At 41.5% G+C, this 23,918-nt stretch overlaps 1 protein-coding gene across 1 annotated transcript in view; it reads right to left on the reverse strand.

The window, feature by feature from the left end:
• Positions 1-23,918, reverse strand: part of VEGFB (vascular endothelial growth factor B) — a 62,606-nt gene that overhangs the window by 13,448 nt on the left and 25,240 nt on the right. The window contains exons 4-6 of the mRNA XM_089652813.1: positions 22,250-22,446; positions 13,684-13,757; positions 1,585-1,617 (exon numbers count right to left, since the gene is read on the reverse strand). Of these exons, the coding sequence (XP_089508939.1) occupies positions 1,585-1,617; positions 13,684-13,757; positions 22,250-22,446 (304 nt within the window). The remainder of the gene's footprint in view (positions 1-1,584; positions 1,618-13,683; positions 13,758-22,249; positions 22,447-23,918) is intronic.

A 23,918-nucleotide genomic window follows, 5' to 3' on the forward strand; every position in this document is an offset into this window, starting at 1 on the left:
AGTAGTGATCAGTCTTGTATGATTGTACACTGATCCAAGCATATATGATTAATCACTACAAATTCACTATTTGCATAACTCACTCCATAGGGAGTCATTTGTTTAGAATTTTGTTTGCTAATGTTAGTGATTTTAGTAACATCATTGAGTTACAAAATATCTTCAGTGACTCTAATCTAATAAGATAACAGCCAGCAAGTGGTTACATCTCCCAGAGACCATCAGCATCCTACCTCATCTCATGGGAATAACAGCTATATATTTCCTGGTATATACAAGGCACTACAGGATAAGGTGCTGGTACTGTATATTGTGCTCATTGGCAATTTGGACTTAGAATCCCAAATGGAAGAAAAATATATTTGAAATATATTTGAAAAATATTCTTCCCAAAGATATTGACATATATTTGAAATGCTACAATTTTGGCCATATTCAATATAGTTCAAAATATATTTCAATATATATATATATATATATATATATATATATATATATATATATATATGTATATATATATATATATACTGTATGTTGAAATGCGTTTTTACTACAAAATATATGAAAACTATTTTTAAAAATACATTTCAAATATACTCTGTCTCTTTACAAATATAAATCTACATTTTTGGAATACATTTACAAATATGTGTAAAAATATATGTTAAGATGACTTTTTTATATGTTCAAAAAAATCTGAAGAATATATTTAAAAAAATATATATTTTTAAAAATATATTATTTTTAAATATATTCTTCAGATTTTTTTGAACATATAAAAAAATAATTTTAACATATATTTTTACATATATTTTTAAATGCATTCCAAAAATGTAGATTTGTATTTTTAAAGACATACAGTATATTTTAAATGTATTTAAAAAAAAAAAAAAAAAAAAAAAAAAAATATATATATATATATATATATATAGTGGCTAAATGGTTAGCACTTCTGCCTGGCAGTACTAGGGTTGCTGGTTCGAATCCCAACTGGGGCACCACCTGCCTGGAGTTTGCATGTCCTCCCTGTGCCTGTGTGGGTTTCCTCCCACACTCCAAAGACATGCTGGTAGGTGAATTGGCTCCTGTCTAAATTGTCCCTAGTATGTGTATGTATGAATGTAAGTTAGGGACCTTAGATTGTACTCCCCTTGAGCGTTAGGGACTGATGTGAATGTACAATATATATGTAAAGCGCTGCGTAAATTGACGCCGCTATATAAGTACCTGAAATAAATAAATATATATATTGAATATGGCCCAAATTGTAGCATTTCAAATATATGTCAATATATTTGAGAAGAATATTTTTAAAATATATTTCAAATATATTTTTCTTCCATGTGGGATACTCCATACAAAAACAGTATTGTGTGTAAGGCTTAATGTGCTCAGGCCTCACTGCCATAAATCCAGCCAGGACAGCAAAATCTGAGCACTGCAGAGATCACAGCCATCTGCATCAGTTACAGAAGAGCTGACAAACTATATAGCACAGTATAGCGTGTTTAACTGTTAGATACCACTGAAAAATAAAATCAGTCAATGACAAAACGTTTCAAGAGTTATAGCAGAAAACTATACCTGCTAGGTCTCAGCATGTCACTGTCACGGGGCCTGCAATGTATTAAAACAGCAAAAAGTAAAACCAATAAACATAGTATAACCAGACTGTGTAATAAATGCACAACATTCACTCTATAGATTTGAATGTAATACAGTCCTTATTGTAATTTATTCCTAAAATAAATATTTTCAAGAAACCTCTTATTTCATGGCACACAAGCTATTTGTCACCCAGTGTGAACACACATGACAGCAAAGTGCAATACTATTGTCCATATAAATGAACGTATTCAGCACTGGTTATCCTTTTATAACAGATGCTGAAAAATCAATATCTGATAACTAAATAAAAAATGTATAGTAACTTTTAATTGTGCCAGCAAATGTCTTGTACAAAACAAAAAACTCCCCTGCTACTTCCCCATCTCAAATATGAATGAGATCCAAAGTCATGTCTGTGGACAGGCTACCAATGCAAGGTAACAGTGAGAGATAGAAATTATATAAAAATGTCCAGTACAAATATTAGATGGAAGTATTGATCAAACAGAAGCTGAACTGAATACAACTTGTGCAACACATTCATTCTATATCAGTCCCCTTAGGTCTTGTTCTCACCATGGTGCAGAGACGTCAGTTTCTCTGCACACGTTCCATAAGGGCACGACAAAATCAGTTGTTCTTTATATGCCACACCACAACTCTAGTATCACGTGCAGATTTTTTTCTGCGCAGAACTCTGCAACATGTATAAAACTCATTGGAATTTTAAAAACTGATGTCTCTGCAAGTGAAATCTGCATGTTTCCATCAGTTTTTCTGCATGTACGGTGTGAACAAGGCCTTCACAATGGACATTAGATAGATTGGATCCACAAAAAGAAAACAAAACTCAACTCCCTGTTTGTCTAAATTTCTCAGTTTAAGGCTCCATGTACATTGCAGCTGATAAACTCAGGTTTAGGAGCTTTTCTGCATTTTTTTCAGCAGCCCCTGAACTCTCCCAAATGTTTTCCTATGTGTCCATGTACACATCATTGTTTACAGTCATTTACAGGCAGTTGAGTTTACAGTCTTTTTTTGAATGCACCAAACTTGCGTACAGGAGTAGATTTTATCAGCGTGCGAAACGGCAAATGCTTGTAAACGCGGCCAACCGCATTTATAAGCGTTTGTAAAATTTTTTTAACTCTTCTATTTCCAGATGCTATCCAGAACCTATTTTCATCATGAAAAATGCATGCAAAGCGTTTTCCCAGTACTCAAATGGACCTGGCACACTATACTTTGAGGTTTTACATGAAAGAAAATATGTTAGACACTGCTGCAACAATTTCTGCACAGAAATGAGCTGGAACACATCCAAACACCACAAAAAAAAGACAGCTAATTTCAACAAATACTGCTCTTTCTCTGCTTCTGCTCTCTCTATTTCTCTCAATATGTCTGCAATAGTTAATTTTTTACTGTTTTCCAGTGCATTCTGGGCATTTTGGAAGGTCTCCTGACGTTATCTTTAAAAAACGCTTCTAAATGCAAATGCTCATAAACGCGCATAAACGTGGTATGCGAACGCGGCTAAACAGACTTTTTTTAACCTTCATTTTCCAGCAGTCAGTTTCCATCGTTCACAAGTGTCCCGTGTACATGGAGCCTAACAGTTCTTTGAGAAAGCTCTGTGCCTAGCTATTTTAATAATTGTAGAATATTATTTATATTATCTTGATGTGCGGTATTCTTGTTGGTGTTCAGTGGTGTTTGTATTTATATGTAAACAACACCAGTGGCTCATTGTTACAAAATGTAGGCAATGTTCACATTTGGGTGATTAGGAATCGCGGGCAGAATTGTGCCAATTCTGCCCGCAATTCAAAATCATGGCTAAATGTGTGCACTGCATGTTTGGGTGCCATTCATCCTGAATGGCACCCCAAAATCGGTGCACCTTTTCTACAATTATCACATGGCAAAACGTGCGTGTAAAATCTCACCTGGCTTAGGGCCAAAATATGGTCCCTGAGCTTCTTTGGCATGACAAACATGCATAGGGCAGCCTGTTCAAGTGAAAGGGCTGGCCTACGCACAACATATGGGAACGTGTGTGAATCCCACTTTTAGAGTCACAAACAGGAATCCGCATTCCAGCTATGCAATATGTGAAAAGGCCTAAAGCCCAAAATTAAAGTTTCAGAAATAGATATTCAGTGAGATAGAGATTGTACAAACAACCTTCATGTTCATAGATTTACTGTTTTATACAGTGAAGGAAATAAGTATTTGACCCCCTGCTGATTTTGAATGTTTGCCCACTCACAAAGAAATGATCAGTCTAAAAATTGAATGGTAGGTGTATTGTAACACAGAGACAGAATAGCAACAAGAAATTCAAAATAAATGCATGTCTAACAAATGATGCACTGATTTGCATGTTATGAGGGAAATACGTATCTGATCCCCTATCATTTAGCAGGATTTCTGGCTACCAGGTGTCTTTCATACAGGTAACAAGCTGAGATTAGAAGCAGTCTCTTAAAGGGAGTGCTGCTAATCTCATTTTGTTACCTGTATAAAAGACACCTGTCCACAGGAGCAATCAAACAATCAGATTCCAAACTCTCCACTTATTTCCTTCACTGTAGCATTTAGAGGCATTGGAGTTTGACCACCCTGTCCACTGCACTCCAAAATTTAACAGACTCCTCTATTCCTTATCACTGCAAGTCTGTATGAGTGCACCAGTGCTGAGGGGTGTCACAGTTACTCTAAACAAGCATAAAACCTGAAAGGACATATTCACTAAGAAAAAGATTTTTAAAGTAGAACTTAAAGTGTTACTAAACCCAGGACCCTACATTCACTATATCTGGTCTCCCACAATACACAGAACATGGAAATGCAATTATTTTAGTAAATATAAACTGCTAAATACCTTTTCTCATCAGTAGTTAGAGCAGTCTTGTAACTTCCATCAGTGTTCAGCAGAGCACTGGTTAAAGCTTGTAGGAGGAGTTTTCATTTTGCCCTAGGAGGATGCAGAACCCCTGACCTCTGTCTGGACAGTGCTGAGTGGTCCTGTGCTAATCACAATCACTCTTCCAAGAAAAAAAAAACCTCTCTAGCAATACACACCAGACTGAGCATGTGCATGTCTCCACGCATATGTCTTATCAGGAGATAAGAGGGGGACACTGGAAGAAGGGGAGGATCAAACTGCGTTTTTACAAAATGCAGAGGATTAACCCCTTAGGTTCCACAGTGAGTATAACAAACATGCTTTACTGCATATACAGACTGATTTTACTGTTGTGGGTTTAGTAACACTTTAAGTTTTCCCGCATTGTCTAAAATTTGCAGATAATACTGATCAGAAATTAGGAAATTAAGACTTAAGTACCTTATAACAAAGCTACAAGGAAAACACCAGGCCTAGACGCATTTCCATCCATGTGTATAGGCACATTGAAACCAATAGGCTGCATTTAGGTCAGTAATAAAAAGCCTCCAAAGCCTGTCATCGGTGTCCCATTGGGGAGATATTCCTTTATTTCCTGTCCCATAGCCAAAACAGTAAGTGAGAGGAAATACTTATAGGAATTAAAAATCCTTACATTAGAGGTATTTCCTCCATTCTTGTTCAGGGGACAACCTAAAATTTGGGAATTTTTTCACGTTCACTCTGGGTGATAATGGGAAATAGGACAAATAGAGAAGGTGATGCTCATTAACAGGGGCACAGACAGCATAAAAACCTGACAGGTGTTCTAATCCATCTCCACTCTATCCAAACATTTTTAAAAATGCCTCTAGTTTTACTTTAAAACAATCAACTGTAAACGTTACAATACAATAATACAGGACTATAGGAGATAAAAGGTATGAAAATTCAGCCGGCCTTTAACTAGGTTGAAAAAGGAGAAATGCCCTTTCAAATCAACCTCTTCTTGTTCACACTAGCCATGTTGGCACATATTTTGCGGCATCTTTAAATACAACAAAATGCTTAGAAGAAATTATGACATATTCGAAAGGACAACAATGTGCTGAATTACATTACTATGTAAAATAAGAGCTATCAGCTTCATTATTTGTGTACAAACCTGCATTTTGCCAATCAAATCATGTGAATTAAATCCTTAATGCAACAACATGCATCAATGCATGTAAAGGCTACACAACATCCCTATACTGTATGTCTGGTGGGAATTCAGCCTTAGTTAAAAAAAAAACCCAAGAGATCAGTAAATTCTCTGGGCCACTGTATCCAATTTTTACTTTTAGAGTGCAAACAAATCCATCCCAACCCCTACATTTTTATTATTATAACAACGGATACCATTATTCTTCTCATTACAAAATGGGTGTCTTTTTCACTAACTGGTAGCCAAAACTGTATTTTTTTTTCTTTCTGTGCTTGTGCTGTAATCTTTACATGCGTAGCGCTCCCTTGACCCCCAAAGCCTATGAGGTACCCTAGAGGCAGGGTGGGCCAGCATTTCACTTCAAGGTCTAGTCCTCGCAATAGTGGAGTAATGTGGACAGATTGTAGGCAGGTGCCTACAGATAGGTCCTTCATTGAAGCATACAGCAGGTTCTGTGGAACCTCCGGTTGAGTGGTGACATCACTTCTGGTCCTGAATATCGCCGGTGGAGTGGGCAGCCATTTTCCTGGTTTGTTTCCTATCAGCGGCTGTGGGAACAGCGGAAATAGCATCAGAGCTGTGTGCTTGGACCACCTAGCGTCACTACACCCAATGTACACATTGACGGTCATCTGACCTGCCACGGATGTTTTATTGAATTCTACATTCTGTCGGGGGATGCCACCATCAGTTTGGTGAGACTCTACTGGGCTACCAATGAGGCTATGTAATACTATGGCGGTTTTAACATGAAATGTCAATATACATGGTTTTCTATTTTATTAAAAGGGTTATAACTTTCCATCATTGGACTGTACTGTTCTCTTTGGGCTATATTCATACAGACCAATATTGATCGCCAACTGCAATCCCCTAGTGCACTGTTTTTTGTTTATATTGCTTTACCTCTGTTCCCAAGTAGACTACACAGCAGCACATGACGTTTGCAATCCATATTGGGCAACTTAGCCCTTGCCCCACCTGTTGTCTTTCTCGGCCTGCCCTCCTCCCTGCCATACATGTAAGTAGGAGAAAGGCTGGGTCTGGGAGAGTTAGAGATCTGGAGGGGACCTCATGGGAGCCCACTTTATGGGCCATGCCTGCAAAATGTAACCCTTGGCAACCAAGCAAACGTCTGCCTGGGACCCACCAGTAATGGATACTACCTTTTATGGACTTACACCTATACAGGTATGCTTTGGAAGCCACAGATTAGCTAGTTAGGAGGACTGTGTTTGCACTTTATTCTGTAGTGTTGCAAAAACTTTCAGTAAAGTTTCAAAAGCCTAGGCTGAAGTTACTTAAAAGGGGTGCATGGTGGTACATGGCGTATCAGAAGAACAGGGCCTTAAAAGTACACAGGGTAGAAGAGGAAGTCCATCAAAAGGGGTTAACTTGGCAAGAAGAGCAAAAGAGAGAAGATGCTACGGGTAACCATGAACTGGTGAGGATGCACTGGTGAATGCATACATGACAGAGGTACCCCATGTGCCTGGGTGAGGTGACCCCGCCCACAGCTTGGCTTGGAATATGCCCACCCCATGCACCTGAAGACCACTCCTAAAAAGACCATGGCTTTAGCTAGGTAGAACTGTTTAGGCTTGCCCAGCAACCTGGTATGTTTTCACCATGGTTGGATTCAGATTGGTTCCTGTCCAAGGTGCTGCAACCCAATTAACTGGGTTAAGAGAAGTGTATAAATGTTTATACCTGGAAGTTACCACAGACTCCACAAGGCTTTCTGGACTGTTCCTGCAATGATGGCGGGACAAGCCCTGCCCTGGAAAGTGGCCACCAAGCCAACACCAGGGCACATTGTCTTCTATACTGGCCTGCTGTATCACCTTGGTTGTCGCACTGTAGAGTTGGGGAGCAGGACATTCTCCGGTTGGTATGTCTGTCCTCCAACTTTTCCCTGTGGGCTTTCTCCCAAACTTGTGGAATTCTCCTCTTTTTGAGGTTAAATAAAACCAAGGAGCCCTGTTATCTAGGACCAAATGGTCTAACTATGCTCTGGACCCCTTTTTTACAGTGAAGCAGTGCAAGGAAATCCATTGTCTCGCTCCCCATGGTGGACAATTCAACTACCGTATATGATATGTCTGTGTGACATTCAGTAAAGTAAAGTTAAAAAAAAAGTGAAAAGTATGATGGGCCGAGAATGGTGCATCACCACTGTGCTGATGAGATTGGACTGCACCACACAAAAAAGGGGTGAACATACGCTTGTTCCAGCAACTCATCTCCACCTAGTGACACCCAGTGTAGCATGTTCCCAGCAGCAACACTTGAGCTACATGCATGCAAAATATATTATGCTGCAAAAAATGCACCATTTCAGACTACATATAAGTCCTTCCTTTGCCCTTTAACAGGTTTCTGCTGCTGCATCTGTGTACCAGCTGCCTCAGCTTTTCACAGGCCAATGCACACCACCTACCAATGCAGATTTGGTGCCAAGTTTGGAGCAGCTGTTTAATTACGTTAGGATTCAGGAACAGGATCTTATTCTTTGCTTTAAAGAAACCTACCAAAAGTAAACATGGAGACTTCTATGCTAAGCAAGCCGTCATGCTTATCCTCTCAGTTTAAACTTCGAAATGAAATGATAACTCTTGATTTTCATACTTGGCCTGGGTCAAGGACTTAAAGCAGAACTTCACCCAAAAAGGGAAGTCCCACTTGTTTGCACCCTGCCCCCATTCACTGCCATTTTTTTGGGGGGAGCGAGTACCTGGTTTTGACAGGTACCCGCTCCCACTTCTGGTCAGATGTGCCACGGCGATCTGAGCCAGAAATCCTGTCCCCCTTGCTTCCCTTGCAGCCTTCTGGGAAATTTCACAGGTCTCGGAAGACTGCAGGACCATTCAGCTTGCTTCACGCATGCGCAGTAGGAAACTGGCTGTGAAGCTGTAATGCTTCAGGGACGGTTTCCCTTACTTAAGATGCCAGCTCCTGCACCCGAAGCAGATTAAAGAATCGGTTCAGGTGAGGACTTCGCTGGATCCCTGGACAGCTAAGTGCCTTTATTTTAAAAGTCAGCAGCTACAGTATTTTTTGGGGGGAGCCTGGAGCTCCACTTTAAGCCAGCCATACATGGCTTGAATTCTCCCGCGTTACTGCTGAATTGGACAATGTTTGTGTCATAGGTTGTCCTGTTGGCATCACCCAACTCAACAAAAGTTGATTTCAAGTTGAAGGACCTGGGTGGAAAATTGTTGGCTGAATAGTAACTGCATCCAATCCGGAATAGTTACTGCATCCAATCAGATACAGACACGGTTTGAGTATTCAGACTGCCGCAGGTGCTGCAGCTTTCTGAATACAATAGCTGACAGTGTAGATTCCTCCATTCATACTCTTTAGTATGGATGGGGAAAGTTATAAATTTCTCTAGTCTCAAGTCTAAGCGTGTATTGCTAACCTTAGAAAGTAATGAAGCCAAGTGACAAGCATGACAACAAGGTAACCAGCACTGTCTGAGGGAGGTCAACGATAGAAGCCACTTTTATGGCAGGGCTCAATCTCACATGCAGCAACCCCTGCCACTACAGTGGATCACTTTTCAGAGGGTATTTGAAAGGAAATCTCGTAGCTGCACATCTTTTAGCTCTGAAGAAGGGGGTTCATCTCCCGAAACGCGTCAGCTAATCCCTATGCAGGGTGCAGTATTGTATTGGTCTGTTGTTGTGGACTGCCTGTTCTGTTTTTATTCACTTTTGGGTTTGTGAGTATATATCTATTTGTTTTCTTAATAAATATATGGTGTACCACAGTAATGCACAATGCGAGTGTGCCCTTGTCTGCTTTTGCTCATCTGAATGAGCTGTAAGGAGCAATTCCCATAGAAGCAATCAGAAAACTACCAAAGTAACAAATAAAAGGAGAATAGACTTTAAGATGTGGCTACAATGGTGTCTGGAGCTTGGTGTCATACATATAGCAACAATGCAGTTCCTTAAGGCCCACATTTTGTATTTTAATAACCAGCTTTATTATAGTAAATCAAAAGTTAAACAAGACCAATGGATTTCTTTCTTGTTTTTGTACAAAGTGGGTGCACAATAAATAAACTCATAAGAATGTAAAAACTGTTTCCTGCTAGATTGCCCTTGGTTTGCTATTATTATTTCATCATCCCATGTATGCCAAACATGGTCCTATTATTTCCTAAAGTGACCCAATCTGACCAGTTGCTCACTGACTCAGAAGGGGGGGCACCCAGCTGCTCAGCACCTGTTACTCATTCAGATTCCCAGTGGTCATATTGTGTGACAGCTGGAGAATGGAGATCAGTCTGCCATATTGACCAGGATAATGCTGCGACAGGTAAGGCCAGAGAACATAATAACCATGGAGAGAAGCTGTGATTGTACAACAGGGGTGTCCAAACTTTTGGCCTTCCGGAGGCGCATTGAAAGAAAAGGAATTTTTGGACTGGACATAAAATACACTAACTATAAGGATAACTGATCAGCAGAAAAAGTCAGGCAGATCACAAGTTAACAATCATTGATATAGATAATGTACCTATCTGAGTAATAAAACTTTTTTGAACCGCCGTAGCTGGGAAATCGCATGGTGCTTTTCCACCATGCAATTTCCCATCGGTTCCCACACCTGAAAGTGAGTTTCTTTTTTAGAGGCGTGGAGGTGGCATTAGAAATGACTGTTAGAGGGGAAAGAGAGAAAGGGAAGAAGAGATAGAGAGAGCAGAGAGAGGGAGCAGAGGGGGAGAGAGAGAGCGGAGAGAGGGAGAGAGGGGGGGAGAGCAGAGAGAGAGAGAGAGTGGAGAGAGAGGGAGAGCAGAGAGGGAGGGAGAGAGAGAGCGGAGAGAGAGGGAGAGAACAGAGAGGGAGAGCAGAGAGAGAGTGGAGAGAGGGTGAGAGCAGAGAAAGAGCAAGAGATGGGTAGAGAGAGAGCGGAGAGAGAGGGAGAGCAGAGGGAGGGAGGGGGAGAGAGAGGGAGAGGGGGGGAGCAGAGAGAGAGCAAGAGAGGGGGGAGAGAGCAGAGGGAGAGCAGAGAGAGGGAGCCAGAGCAGAGAGAGAGAGTGGAGAGAGAGAGGGGGGGAGAGAGCAGAGAGAGAGAGACAGAAAAGGGAGAGCAGAGAGACAGAGAGAGAGAAAGGGGAGAGAAAGAGGGAGGGAGCTAGAGGGAGAACAGAGAGGAAGAGAGAAAAAAGAGAGGGAGGGGAAAGGGAGAGACTCTTTATGGCACTACAAATCCCAACATATCAGCCTCCAATTCCTCAGCTCAGGAGACACAGCATTATGAGGAGATGCCTACCACTGGGGCCACTACACCCTGTCAGCCATTTGCCATATCCTCACTCGATGCACACACCACCAGCACCATGCCCTTCCCCTTCTACATCAGTGTCCCGACCCCCTTCTCCTTCCATCTGTGTCTTTCTTCTAGTGTTGGGCTAGAACATTTGCCGTTCGTGTGTTCAGCTAACACGTGAACGGTAAGGGCGTTCGGTGAGCTGTTTGCCTGCTGTGCCCCACAATGCACTGCGCCCTGACAGTGCATTGTGATTGGCCAAAGAAATGCACCTGATCACAGGTCAGGTGCAATGCTTTGGCCAATTACAGCGCATGAGGATGTCACAAGGGCACAAGCGGTGACCCTGCTCCCTTGTGATGTCATCACAGTATTTAAGAACTGTCATTCCAGCGCAACTGTCACACGGCGGGAGCCAGCATCGAGAGTTGAGTGTTTTTTTTTCTTTTTTCAGGTTGGCATGGGGGCAGCGGGCATTGTGATTAACGTTGGATCTACTTTGGGGGACATTTTTTTTATTTTTTTTTCAATAAAGGACTTGTCAAAGACTGTCTACTGTCATTTTTTTACACTACACTTTTTTTTGTGAATGAGTAGCAGTACCATGTATCTCATACTCATTCACATGGTGGGGCTGGGATTTGGGGTCCCCCTTGTTAAAGACGGCTTCCAGATTCCGATAAGACCCCACAACCACTGGCCATGGTTGTAGGGAAGAGGCCCTTGTCTCCATCAACATGGAGACAAAGTACCCCCCCTCCCATGTTGAGGGCATGTGGCTTGGTATGGTTCAGGAAGGGAGGGTGCTCGCTTGTCCCCCCTTTCCTCACCTGCCGGCTGCATGCTCAGATAAAGATCTGGTATGGATTTTGGGGGGACCCCCACGACATTTAAAAAAAAAATGTTGCCGTAGGGGCTCCCCTCAAAATCTATACCAGACTCGAAGGGCTTAGTATGGATGAGGGGGACCCCATGTGGTTTTTTTTTAAAACTTTATTTGCCGGGCAATTCTTTTGACATTCAGTTGTCAACTGAAACATTAAAGTAATATGCATTACGTAATAATATAACTCATGCCATATTTTAGTAGCTGTGCAGTATCTTACCGCATACTCGGATGCAGTAAGATACCGCCTAGTGAATTGTCCCCTCTGTTCAAAGTTCACAGTCGAACTTTCGTTACAGTTAGGTACAAATATTCGTCTGCGAACCAAATGGCTGGTGTTCGGCCCATCACTACCTCCTTCTTCTCTCAGTTGCTGCTCCGGGAGCTCCCTCCACCTGCCACTTCTGCTTGGGCACCCTCCTCCCTTCCCATATCTCCCATCCCTCCTCCTGTCATCTGTCCCCCAGGCTCCAGCACTGTCTGTCCATCTCTGCCCGGCTCCCTTACTCACAGCCTGACAGGTCCCCACTACTTTGGTTCTGTCTTCTTGCTCCTCTGACTGTGAGGCAGAGCAAGAATGTGGTTGGTTGATAAGGACACTGGCAAACAACCACTAGAACTGTGGATGGGAGGTGGAACTGTCAGTGGCAGGCAGCAATAATAAAAAAAACATCCATCCATCTCCAACACCATTCAAAACAAAGCTTAACCTGACTACAAAAGCTTGTGGCGCCACTCCAAGCTAGCTTGATGATTATAGTGACTTGTGTGTGATAGAGGGATGGATGCCACTCAGGCCAGTCCTTGCAGTCCAGTGTGTAGGGTGGCCTCCAGGCCACGCCCTCTGATGCATTTTGCCCCACCCACCAGGGCCTGATCACAGAGGCCCCTCTGTAATGAAGCCCTGGTAGGTGGGGTGAAACATGTCAGAGGGCGTGACTGTAGTGGCAGCTGAGTCCACCCTACACACCAGACTCTGGCCTGGCCTGAGCTGTGTCCAAAACATAACCTGAGTTGGGATTCCTGGCCCCAAAGGCAAACATGAATAATAATGGGTAGAGGTAGCCGTTACAGTACAACCTGTCAGTTTGCAGTTTCAGTCTAAGGCTCCAAACACACTAGCGTTTGTTTTTAAGCTAAAAAATGGTGGAAAAACGAAAGATAAAAAAACGCTGGTAATAGCGGTTTTCTAGCGTTCAGAAGCATTTAAGAGCGTTATCAATTTATTAGAGTTTTTACAGTACATGTAGAGGGGAAAAAAAGCTAGAAAAAAGATGTTTGGAGCGTTTTAGTAGCGTTTAGGAGCATTTAGTGTTTTTTCTCTGCTGGAAAAACGCTTCAAAAAATTCTACAGAAACAATTTTTTTCTGCTCCTGGACACCGAAGCTCAAGAAATGCTAATAGCTTAAAGTAGTGTGCATGGACACATAGGATAACACTATTAAACTTCTAAATGCTGATAACAGCTTCTAGGAGCTTAAAAAATGCTAGTGTGTATGGGGCCTAAAGCATTGCAAAATGTTTCTATTCATGGAGGTAACACTTCTCCCAGATATAAATGTATGAGTATATTTTAGGAAACAAAATGTGTAAAAATTACCTAGAAAGGAAGCAATGGGGTTTATTTACTAAAGCTGGAGAGTGCAAAATCAGGCTCACTTCTGCATAGAAACCAGCTTTCAGGTTTTATTGCCAAAGCTTAACTGAACAAGCTGAGGTTAGAAGCTGATTGGTTTCTGTGCAGAAGTGAGCCTGATTTTGCACTCTCCAGCTTTAGTCAATAAACCCCACTGTATCATTTCATTTTACCTGCATTCACAGTCTGTATGCTGAATAACAGATATGTTTGTGTATTCCTCATGGCGAGATTTAGTCCTTAAAACCTGAAAAAAAAATTGAAATGTTTAATATATTTTTGCTGTATGTTTAATTAAATGTGAGAATATGAGCAAACAATTGTATTTTCTCTTGAATTTTGCAAGTTTAGGCCTGAGAATTAAACAGCAATGCCATTCAAAAAAGAGAGAAATGTTTCCAAACTGCTACCCAGCCAATGTCTACATGCAGCACAATATTATGCCAAGTACAGATATTCATTTCACAGCAAAGTATCTTTTTCTCCAGTGTATTATTTTACAATGGCACCGTTACTGTTTTGTTCAAATAATAGCCTTTTTAAAGTAAATCTTTGAGAAACTTTAAACTGATAAAAAAAGGAGGAGCCCAAGTATTGCTGATGGTAACACTGTAAAGGACATGTTGAAGGGCTGTATGGACAAAGCTGTTCTCACATGGAGAATGGCAATCTCTTCATGCAGCCCATTTTAGTGATTTGTTGCCATCGATGGGAGAAACTACAGCAATGTATGCAATGATAATGAGCAACTGAAGCTGGTAAAAAAAATGTTTTAGGCGTCTACCCTTTTTTTTTTGGTTGGTTTCAGCTGGGCATTAGTATATGCCTGCTTATTAAAATAGTCATCTAATGCAGTGGTCTTCAAACTGCAGCCCGGAGGTGGGATGTGGCCCTTTTCTTGCTTCTATCTGGTCCTTGGGACATTCCTCCCACTGATAGCATTAATGGGGCACTATTCCTCCTACTTACACCATCAATGGGGCACTATTCCTCCTACTTACACCATCAATGGGGCACTATTCCTCCTGCTAAGACCAATGATGGGGCAGTATTCCTTCCACTGACACCATCAATGGGGCACTATTCCTCCTGCTAAGACCAATGATGGTTGGTTTCATTTGGACATTAGTATATGCCTGCTTATCAAAATAGTCATCTAATGCAGCGGTCTTCAAACTGCGGCCCGGGGGCTGGATGTGGCCCTTTTCTTGCCTCTATCTGGCCCTTGGGACATTCCCCCCACTGATACCATTAATGGGGCACTATTCCTCCTACTGACACCATCAATGAGGCACTATTCCTCCTGCTAAGACCAATGATGGAGCAGTATTCCTTCCACTGACACCATCAATGGGGCACTATTCCTCCTACTGACGCTATCAATGAGGCACTATTCCTCCTGCTAAGACCAATGATGGGGCAGTATTCCTTCCACTGAGACCGTCAATGGGGCACTATTCCTCCTACTGACACCATCAATGGGGCACTATTCCTCCTTTTAAGACCAATGATGGGGCAGTATTCCTTCCACTGACACCATCAATGGGGCACTATTCCTCCTACTGACACCATCAATGAGGCACTATTCCTCCTGCTAAGACCAATGATGCTTGGTTTCATTTGGACATTAGTATATGCCTGCTTATTAAAATAGTCATCTAATGCAGCGGTCTTCAAACTGCGGCCCAGGGGCTGGATGTGGCCCTTTTCTTGCCTCTATCTGGCCCTTGGGACATTTCCCCCACTGATACCATTAATGGGGCACTATTCCTCCTACTGACACCATCAATGAGGCACTATTCCTCCTGCTAAGACCAATGATGGAGCAGTATTCCTTCCACTGACACCATCAATGGGGCACTATTCCTCCTACTGACACTATCAATGAGGCACTATTCCTCCTGCTAAGACCAATGATGGGGCAGTATTCCTTCCACTGACACCATCAATGGGGCACTATTCCTCCTACTGACACCATCAATGGGCTATTCCTCCTGCTAAGACCAATGATAGGGCAGTATTCCTTACACTGACACCGTCAATGGGGCACTATTCCTTACACTGACACCATCAATGGGGCACTATTCCTCTCATTGATACTGATCATGGGGCACTATTGCTCCTGTTAAAACCAACAATGGGGCACTATTCTTCTGTTAAAACCAATGGTAGAGCAGTGTTTACTCCCACTGATGCCAGGACATTTTATACTCACACTGGCCACAGTCCAGCCCCCCATAGCCTGAATGACAGTAAATTGTCCCTTTGTTCAAAAATCTTAGCGACCCCTGACCTAATGCAATAAGAATACAGTATACCTTTATGTTATAATGATAGCTGCTTACAAATTTTACAATATAAAATTTCACAGTCTGCCACATAGTAAGGTGAAATAGTTACAAACTGTTTAACTCTCCAGTGAGTGGTTTAAAGAAAACTAGTCAAAACTAGTCAAAAAAGGTGCCATATCTAACCTATCTGATCTAGGGGTGCAGTTAAAAAAAAGTCAGGGGGCATAATGTCAATTGTGTGACAGAGATGCAGGGAATCAGTATTCCCTGTTCACTTGGCACGCTCCTGTACCAAGAGTCATGACCCAGAAGTAATGTCTAACAGATGCAAAGGAGGTTCAGGAGTGAACAGGGAACTCTTGTATGTCAATAGATTAGGACAATTAAACAGAACCTGTAACCTTTTATATCAGAGTCCCTTCCTACATTAGGAGTCCTCATCAGAGTTCCCCCTTACATCAGGGTTCCTATAGGAGTCCCCCTTTACATCACATGACCCCATCAGAGTGCTCCTTTATATCAACTGCCCTCATCAGAGTGCCCCTTCCATAAAATGTCCCCATCAGAGTGCCCTATTACATCAATTATCTAATCAGAATGCCCCCTTACTTCAATTGCCTCATCAGAATGTCCCCTTACATCAATTGTGCCCCTCAAAATTTCCCTCTTACATATACTGTCCCTGTCAAAGTGCCCCCTTACATCAAGTGTCCCCATCAGAGTGCCTCCCTACATTATATGTCCCCATCAGAGTGCCTCCTTACATCAATTGCCTCATCAGAATCCCAATTACATCAAATGCCCCCATCAAAGTCCCCCTTTACATAAATTGTCTCCATCAAGTTTCATGGATTAGTGGATGTACTCTCTGGGGGGGGCACAACTAAAATCTGGGGGGGCACAGCTGACCCCGGCACCCCTCCCCCCCAGATCCAAGCCTGATCTGAAATGGCCATTTGTAGGGATTTAAATTTCAACTCCCAAACTGACCCTGTGCTTTGCCCATACAGGGCAAAGTAACAAAGTCACTTGACTTTCTCCATCTGCTCCATTCAGCCACAAGAAGCATAATACCCAACAATTCTGGTTATGATGGAGCATGTGGACTCCCGTTCTCCCATGTGACAGCCCAGCACTGTTACATGTTATAGGCAAAGAGTACTCATCTCCGAGGACTCTTCAATAAATCAGTTTAGAGCTTACACAAGGCTGTCTTCCCTCTCTATCAACAGCTGAACAGAGTGGTATGGGAGCAAAGGAAAAATGATGCTGGAGAGGAGAAAGTTAAGTGGCTTTGTTGCACAGGGTCACTTTAAAGAAACCCTTGCAGTAAAATGTGAAGTCTGTTTAATATATCAGAGATGATCCCCCTTCATACAAAGCAACTTTACCGTAAAAAAATTAAAATCTATAGAGAAAAAAAGTACATTTATCTTTCCCTCAGCTTCTGTACTTCAGAGGGTGTCATGCTGTTTCCAGCAAGATCCTGGGGAATCCTAAGTATACCAAATCATACAAGAAGACACTCCAGCACAGTGCAAAGTCGTGTTCTCACAGGATTTGGGGTACTCAGCTATTCTCAGGATCTCAAGAAGGATGATATCACACTTGTCTAGGTGCCGCAGGAGGGGTAAGGCAAGGAATCCATGCTTAGACAGTATGGATTCATGAAAGACAGATGTTGTCAAACAAATCTGATTTCTTTTTATGAGGGGGTGAGCAAAACCTTGGACAGAGGGGTGGCGGTGGATGTGGTATACTTGGATTTTGCAAAAGCGTTTGACACAGTTCCCCACACACGGCTAATGTGTAAGGTAAAGTCTACGGGCTTGGAAAAATCCGTATGTAAATGGATAGAAAACTGGCTAAAAGATAGTATTCAAAGAGTAGTGGTTAATGATTCATACTCTGAATGGTCTAGGGTTGTCAGTGGTGTACCCCAGGGTTCAGTGTTGGGACCCTTACATTTTAATATATTTATAAACAATATAGGGTCTGTCTTTGCAGATGACACCAAGCTGTGCAGTGGAATAACGTCCTTACAGGATGTCTCCAACTTACAAGCCGACCTCAGTGCACTGTTTAATTGGTCAACTATGTGGCAAATGAGGTTTAATGTTGATAAATGTAAGGTTATGCACTTGGGGGCTAAGAATATGCATGCATCATACATACTGGGGGGTACAACCGGGGGGATCAATGGTGGAGAAGGATATGGGAGTTCTGGGTGATCACAAGCTTAATAATGGCATGCAATGCCAGCTGCGATTTCTAAAGCGAGCAAAATCCTCTCTTGTATTAAAAGAGGTATAGACTCCAGAGAGAGAGATATCATATTACCCCAGTACAAATCATTAGTAACACCTCATCTGGAATATGCAGTTCAGTTTTGGACACAAATTCACAAAAAGAACATTGGGGAACTGGAGAAAATAGAGAGAAGGGCAACCAAACTGATAAGAGGCATGGAGGAGCTCAGCTATAAGGAAAGATTAGAGGAACTGAATTTATTCTCTCTTGAGAAGAGGAGATTAAAGGGGGATATGATCAACATGTATAATACATCATTGGTTCATATAGTGAACTTGGTGTAGAGCTATTCACCCTGAGGTCATCATAGAGGACAAGGGGGCACTCTTTACATCTGGAGGAAAAGAAATTTAATCTCCAAACACGGAAAGGTATCTTCACAGTGAGAGCTGTGAAAATGTGGAATAGAATCCCTCAAGAGTTGGTTCTGGCCAGCTCAGTGGATTGCTTTAAAAAAGGCCTGGATTCTTTCTTAGATACACAGAATATAACTGGATACTAACATTTATAGGTAAAGTTGATCCAGGGAATATCCGATTGCCTCTCGGGGGATCAGAAAGGAATTGTTTTCCCTGCAGGAGCAAATTGGATCATGCTTTGCTGGGGGTATTTTGCCTTCCTCTGAATTAACTGTGAGCATAGGATTATATTATATATAATATATATATATTTTTTTTTAATGGTTGAACTGGATGGACTTTTGTCTTTTTTCAGCCAGACTAACTATGTAACTATATTTTAAAAACATTTTTCCATGCAGGTTTTTTTTTACTGAAAAAAAAAACACACAAATAATTAAAAAAAGGGTATGGCTGACTTATTCTTACTATTCAAATGTGAGATTCAGATTATTACAAATTCCCTATGGTGACTAGGTCCCGTTAAGGAATAGTACCAATCACCAGTGTCACTGTGAATGTAAGTGACGGGTAAATTTAAAATTTTGAAATGCCACCAAAACAGAAATGGGGGAAATCTTCCAATGGTGACTTTTTCTTCCACGATAACTGTCTAAGAAGATTTTCCTTCACATTGAAAACTCCCTGTTGAGTCTACAGAATAGTAAGTGAATTGAAACACTGATAGCAGTTTTAACCTTTCATTGTTCAAAAATGAAAAAAAAAAAAGTTTTGCCTACTCTCATATACATCCTTCCTTCCTCAGACTTACACAGCTGTTCCTTCATATGTCCAAGTCTGGGAAAGAGAGAAAGAATGCTTCCCTGACTCGAGAACAGTGGGAGGAATCCTGGTCCTCTACTGCAATAAGCTTCATTAATATCGCCTCTTTAGAAAATGTATATAAAGTTGTCTTTCGATGGTACTTGACAAAAGTCAGAATATCCAGATATATATCATCCTATTCTCTTTATTGCTTCCAAGGATACCTGACCCCTGGCACCATGCCACACACATGTACCAATGCCCGGCATTTATAGATAATAAATCATCACATTAAAGAGTTATTCAACCCTTTTCTTAAAAAAAAATGAATATTGTCTGAATGCTGAATATGCCAACACACACGGGCAGTACTGAAGCCCTAGGACATTACACAACTCCATTGCTCCTCCTCCAAGCTAATTGATTGCCAGTGGCTCCTGTGGCTATTTTGAGGATTGAAGTATATAAAGGGCACACATGTGCTTTGTTTACATGGGATGATGGGACCTGTAGTCTTGACAAGAGCAGTCATGTGACCATTCTGTGCAGTGGTCAGTGTGCACATTCCAAGAGGACTTTTAGGGAAGTGGCGCTGACTGATCCAGGATGTGCAGCTTCCAAGAGTAGAAAAGTGCTAGTTCACATATTGGATTAAACTTTTTTATTGGGGAGTGTTTTCTTGGTTACTTTAAATATATCTACATAAAAATAAGAGTTTAACACAACTTGAACTGCCCTTCCCTCCTCTACCTATAAACACCTTCTTGACTGTCCACAATAGACCCCATCCTGGCCTTAGCCAATAGTATAACTTTCTGCACAGAGGGAGGGATCTCTCCTCTCCCTTCCCTATCTTCTGTCCCTTACCACTCTTTTGATAACCCTTCTAATACACACTCAGCATCTTCCTTCCAACTTTCCTTAACCACTTACCTTCAGAGGATTTACCCCCCTTCCTGATCAGGCCATTTTTTGCGATATGGCGCTACGTTACTTTAACTGACAATTGCGCAGTCATGCAGTGCTGCACCCAAATTAAATTTATGGCCTTTTTTTCAAATAGAGCTTTCTTTCAGTGGTATTTGATCACCTGTGCGTTTTTATTTTTTGCACTATAAACAAAAAAAGACTGACAATTTTGAAAAAAAAACAATATTTTTGACTTTTTGCTATTAAACATATCCAGTAAAAAAATTTTAAAAGTCAAACTTCGTCATAAATTTAGGCCAAAATGTATTCTGTGACATGTCTTTGCTAAAAAAAAAAAATCCCAATACATGTAAATTAAATGGTTTACATTAAAGTTATAGCGTTTACAAATGGCGGTATAGATACTAGAATTTTTATATATATATATATTAGTAATGGCGGTGATCATTGACTTATAGCCGGACTGTGGGACTGCGGTGGGCATTCTGACACTGGGGGGGGGGGGGGGGACTGACTAACTGCCAATGACATCCCAACTGACACTAATACAGTAATCAGTGCTAATAAAAAGCACTGACACTTTACTAATGACACTGGACAGGAAGGGGTTAACATCTGGGGCAATCAAAGGGTTTGCTGTGTGCTGTGTGCTGTTTTACTATTTTGTCTGTGTGTGCTTTACTGTGTAAGAGTGTAAGAATGCTGCTTTGTATTGCTCTGCTATAGCAATACAGAGCAATACAAAGCAGGGTGCTGGTGCTGACAGGGGAGAGATCTGTATTGTTTACATACAGACCTCTCCTCTGTCACTGTTCCTCAGCGATTGCTGGTTGCCAGCGGGGAATCTCCAGCCAGAACCCTGTGATCGACAGCTGTAGCCGCTAATGGCGGCGTGGGAAGGACCCACTACCCGGAAATACAAAATCACGAATATATACATGATTTTGCACAGCCCTTCTGCCCTGTAGCAGTACTTCTGCTATAGGGTGGTCGGGAAGCGGTTAAAGAGTATGCAAACCCAACACATACCAGTCTACCCCATTGATGTACTTCTAAAACCACTTATACTTGAATTTCCCCCCACATCCTACAACTCATGTTCTCCTAGAACAGTGTTTCTAAACCTTTTTTCAGTCAAGACACCCTTTAATATTATGATCAGTCCCGAGGCACCCTCAAATTATGCACAGTCCAGCGGCATCCTTTAAAATTATGAACAGTCTTGAGGCACCCCATTCTAAAAATGTGAAAAACTATTCTAATAGTTTTATATAACACAGCAACACCCACACATGTAGGACACCCAACATTAGAGGTGATTTATTCTTCCAAAGTAAATACACTTTTGCACACTGGTACTGACTAGTATTCCAGTGTTTCTCTTCTCCCTCCCTTTTCTTCATCACTGAGCTAATGTGACCCCAGCACTGATGGAGAGGGGCAGGGGAGGGTCAAACTAGGATGCTGTGCAGGTGGCTGACATCCTCCTTATCAACTGATGATGTCATTGGCTGTCAAAACGCCAATGGTTAGAAGGCTGTAATGATGCACAATGAAAACCTGTGGCTTTGTATGACTAAAAGGCAGGCTTGTATACAAGTTTTGGGCAATTTTTAGACATTATGCCAAGGCACCCCTGAAGAAACCTCAAGGCACCCTGGTTGAGAAAGGCTGTCCTAGAACATAGCGAATAAAAAAAAATGAATGCATCATATACAGATTCAGCTCACTGAACAAGGACGTACAGGCAGGTGCAAAGTATGTCTCTTCTGCATTCAAATTCCTGCCTGTTCGCCCATTTTTAATTTTGCCCTACAGTTCTACTGAAAGTTGTCCAATAAAGGGTATAGCTAAATCTACAAACATTGTACCAAGTACTATATCACACATACTGTGTGGTATCTGTGGGCATGCTGATGGTCCACTCCCTTTACTAGTGTAGGCCAAAAGTGGGCCCTTTTACCCAGCAATACAAATATTTGACTCTATAGTACGGCATCAGCTCTATTTGTATGAGACCTCTAAACCTGATCAGTAATAATCACCTCCATTTTTACAATGTGTGACTGCAAGGGAAAGCAGCTCTGAGCTTCATCCAAACAGCATCCGGCACAGCGCTGGACTGACACACATGCTGGCTTGAAGAGGAATTCTGAAAACTGGGGAAACTCACGGAGGAGATTCAGGAGGACCCATCGAGGTTGGCATTTACTACGGTTATAGATATCCGACCAGGACCGGCCTAAGAAACACAAATCAACACAACTGCCTTATTTATTATTATAGGAACATTTCTCTGTATTAAAAAGCTCTGATTTTAAGCATTTACCCAATTACATATGTACAATGAGCTAACCATAAATTTGGATAAATCAGGATATGCCTATTCCCATTAGTGTTATCTGATGCATTTTATGATCGACATTGTTATCATGATCACTGTGTTTTTGGTTCAAAAAACCTAAAAGAGAAGTATGGGAATTTAGAAAAATAAACAATTATACACACCTAGGTGAATACAGCATTGGTCTGATGTGGCATCTTTTCCCCAACAGCTCTAAGGCCAAGAACCAAGTAATCGCATGACCACTGATCGCTTGGTTCTCAGTCTTCAGTTAGCAGAGAGGGGTGACTGCCAGTTATCTGATCTCTGCTCTGCCCTTCAAGCACCAGAAGCATGGACTGGAGCACCATGCGGTGTGCTGAGAGGCGGAGCCAGCTACTGATCAGGCATCTGGGTGGATCCCAATATTAAAGTCAGGATCCCTCCAGAGTCTGGATTGGCTGAGTGACTACACTCAACAACATGGCTAAATACAAAACTAAGTGCACTCCTGTGACCCACAGAAAATGTAGGGCCAAAAAAACTTTGGCTCTACTTCTCCTTTAAACAATAATCAATCATAGAGGTGGCCATCGCTCTGACTCTGTTCAACAGTATTAGGAAGTACAAAGTAATTTTTAGCAGATCTTTACTAGTACTCCAGCCAAAACATTTTTTTAGTTCTGAATAGAGTGAGGAAGAGAGTTACAACCTCTTTGACATTTGGAGAATGTCCTTCAGAACTATAAGCAAGGGGAAATTTCCCCAAAAAGGGACACAGCAAGACAAATATCTGATACCATGTCTAGCCCTACTCTCTAGCAAAAATAATTGGCTAGATTTTATTCCCAGAAGTGCATATAAAGCCCAAAATCTTTTAGTTTTAGTTAGAACACGGAAGGGTGAAAATCCTAATGAAAATATGTTTTGCTTCATCTGTCCCGCCAGGAAGATTTCCTTCATTTTGAATCCTTGAGACAGGAAATGAGTGGAACTTTTTTCAAAGTGAACAGAATTCCCATCTTAGAAAGTTATCATTGGAACAAGTGTCCTCATTATAGGATTTTCCCCATTACGTCTTGCTCTGATTTAAACCCAAAATACTTGGAGTTCCTTTCAACAGGCTCTTTCAGGAGATAAGAAGCCAATACCCTATACTAATGCAATGATAAAAGAGTTAACCCAAAGTTAACTAAACTAAAATGATGTGCATACCAAGTAAAACAGTGAGGTTTTCATAGCTTCAAGGACTTTATAGCTTGGGTATTCTAATTCCCGATACACAGGGGGCTGAATGAAAAGAAAACTGAGAAGCTTGCTGTACTATGTGATGTTAGTATATCGATATCCTCACTGAGCTATTGTGTTCTGATAGGGGGACTGCCACCCAC

Source organism: Staurois parvus, unplaced genomic scaffold, assembly GCF_062004578.1.
Source record: "Staurois parvus isolate SC_StPar_1 unplaced genomic scaffold, SC_StPar_1.0 ptg000694l, whole genome shotgun sequence".
Classification (NCBI taxonomy): Eukaryota; Metazoa; Chordata; class Amphibia; order Anura; family Ranidae; genus Staurois; species Staurois parvus.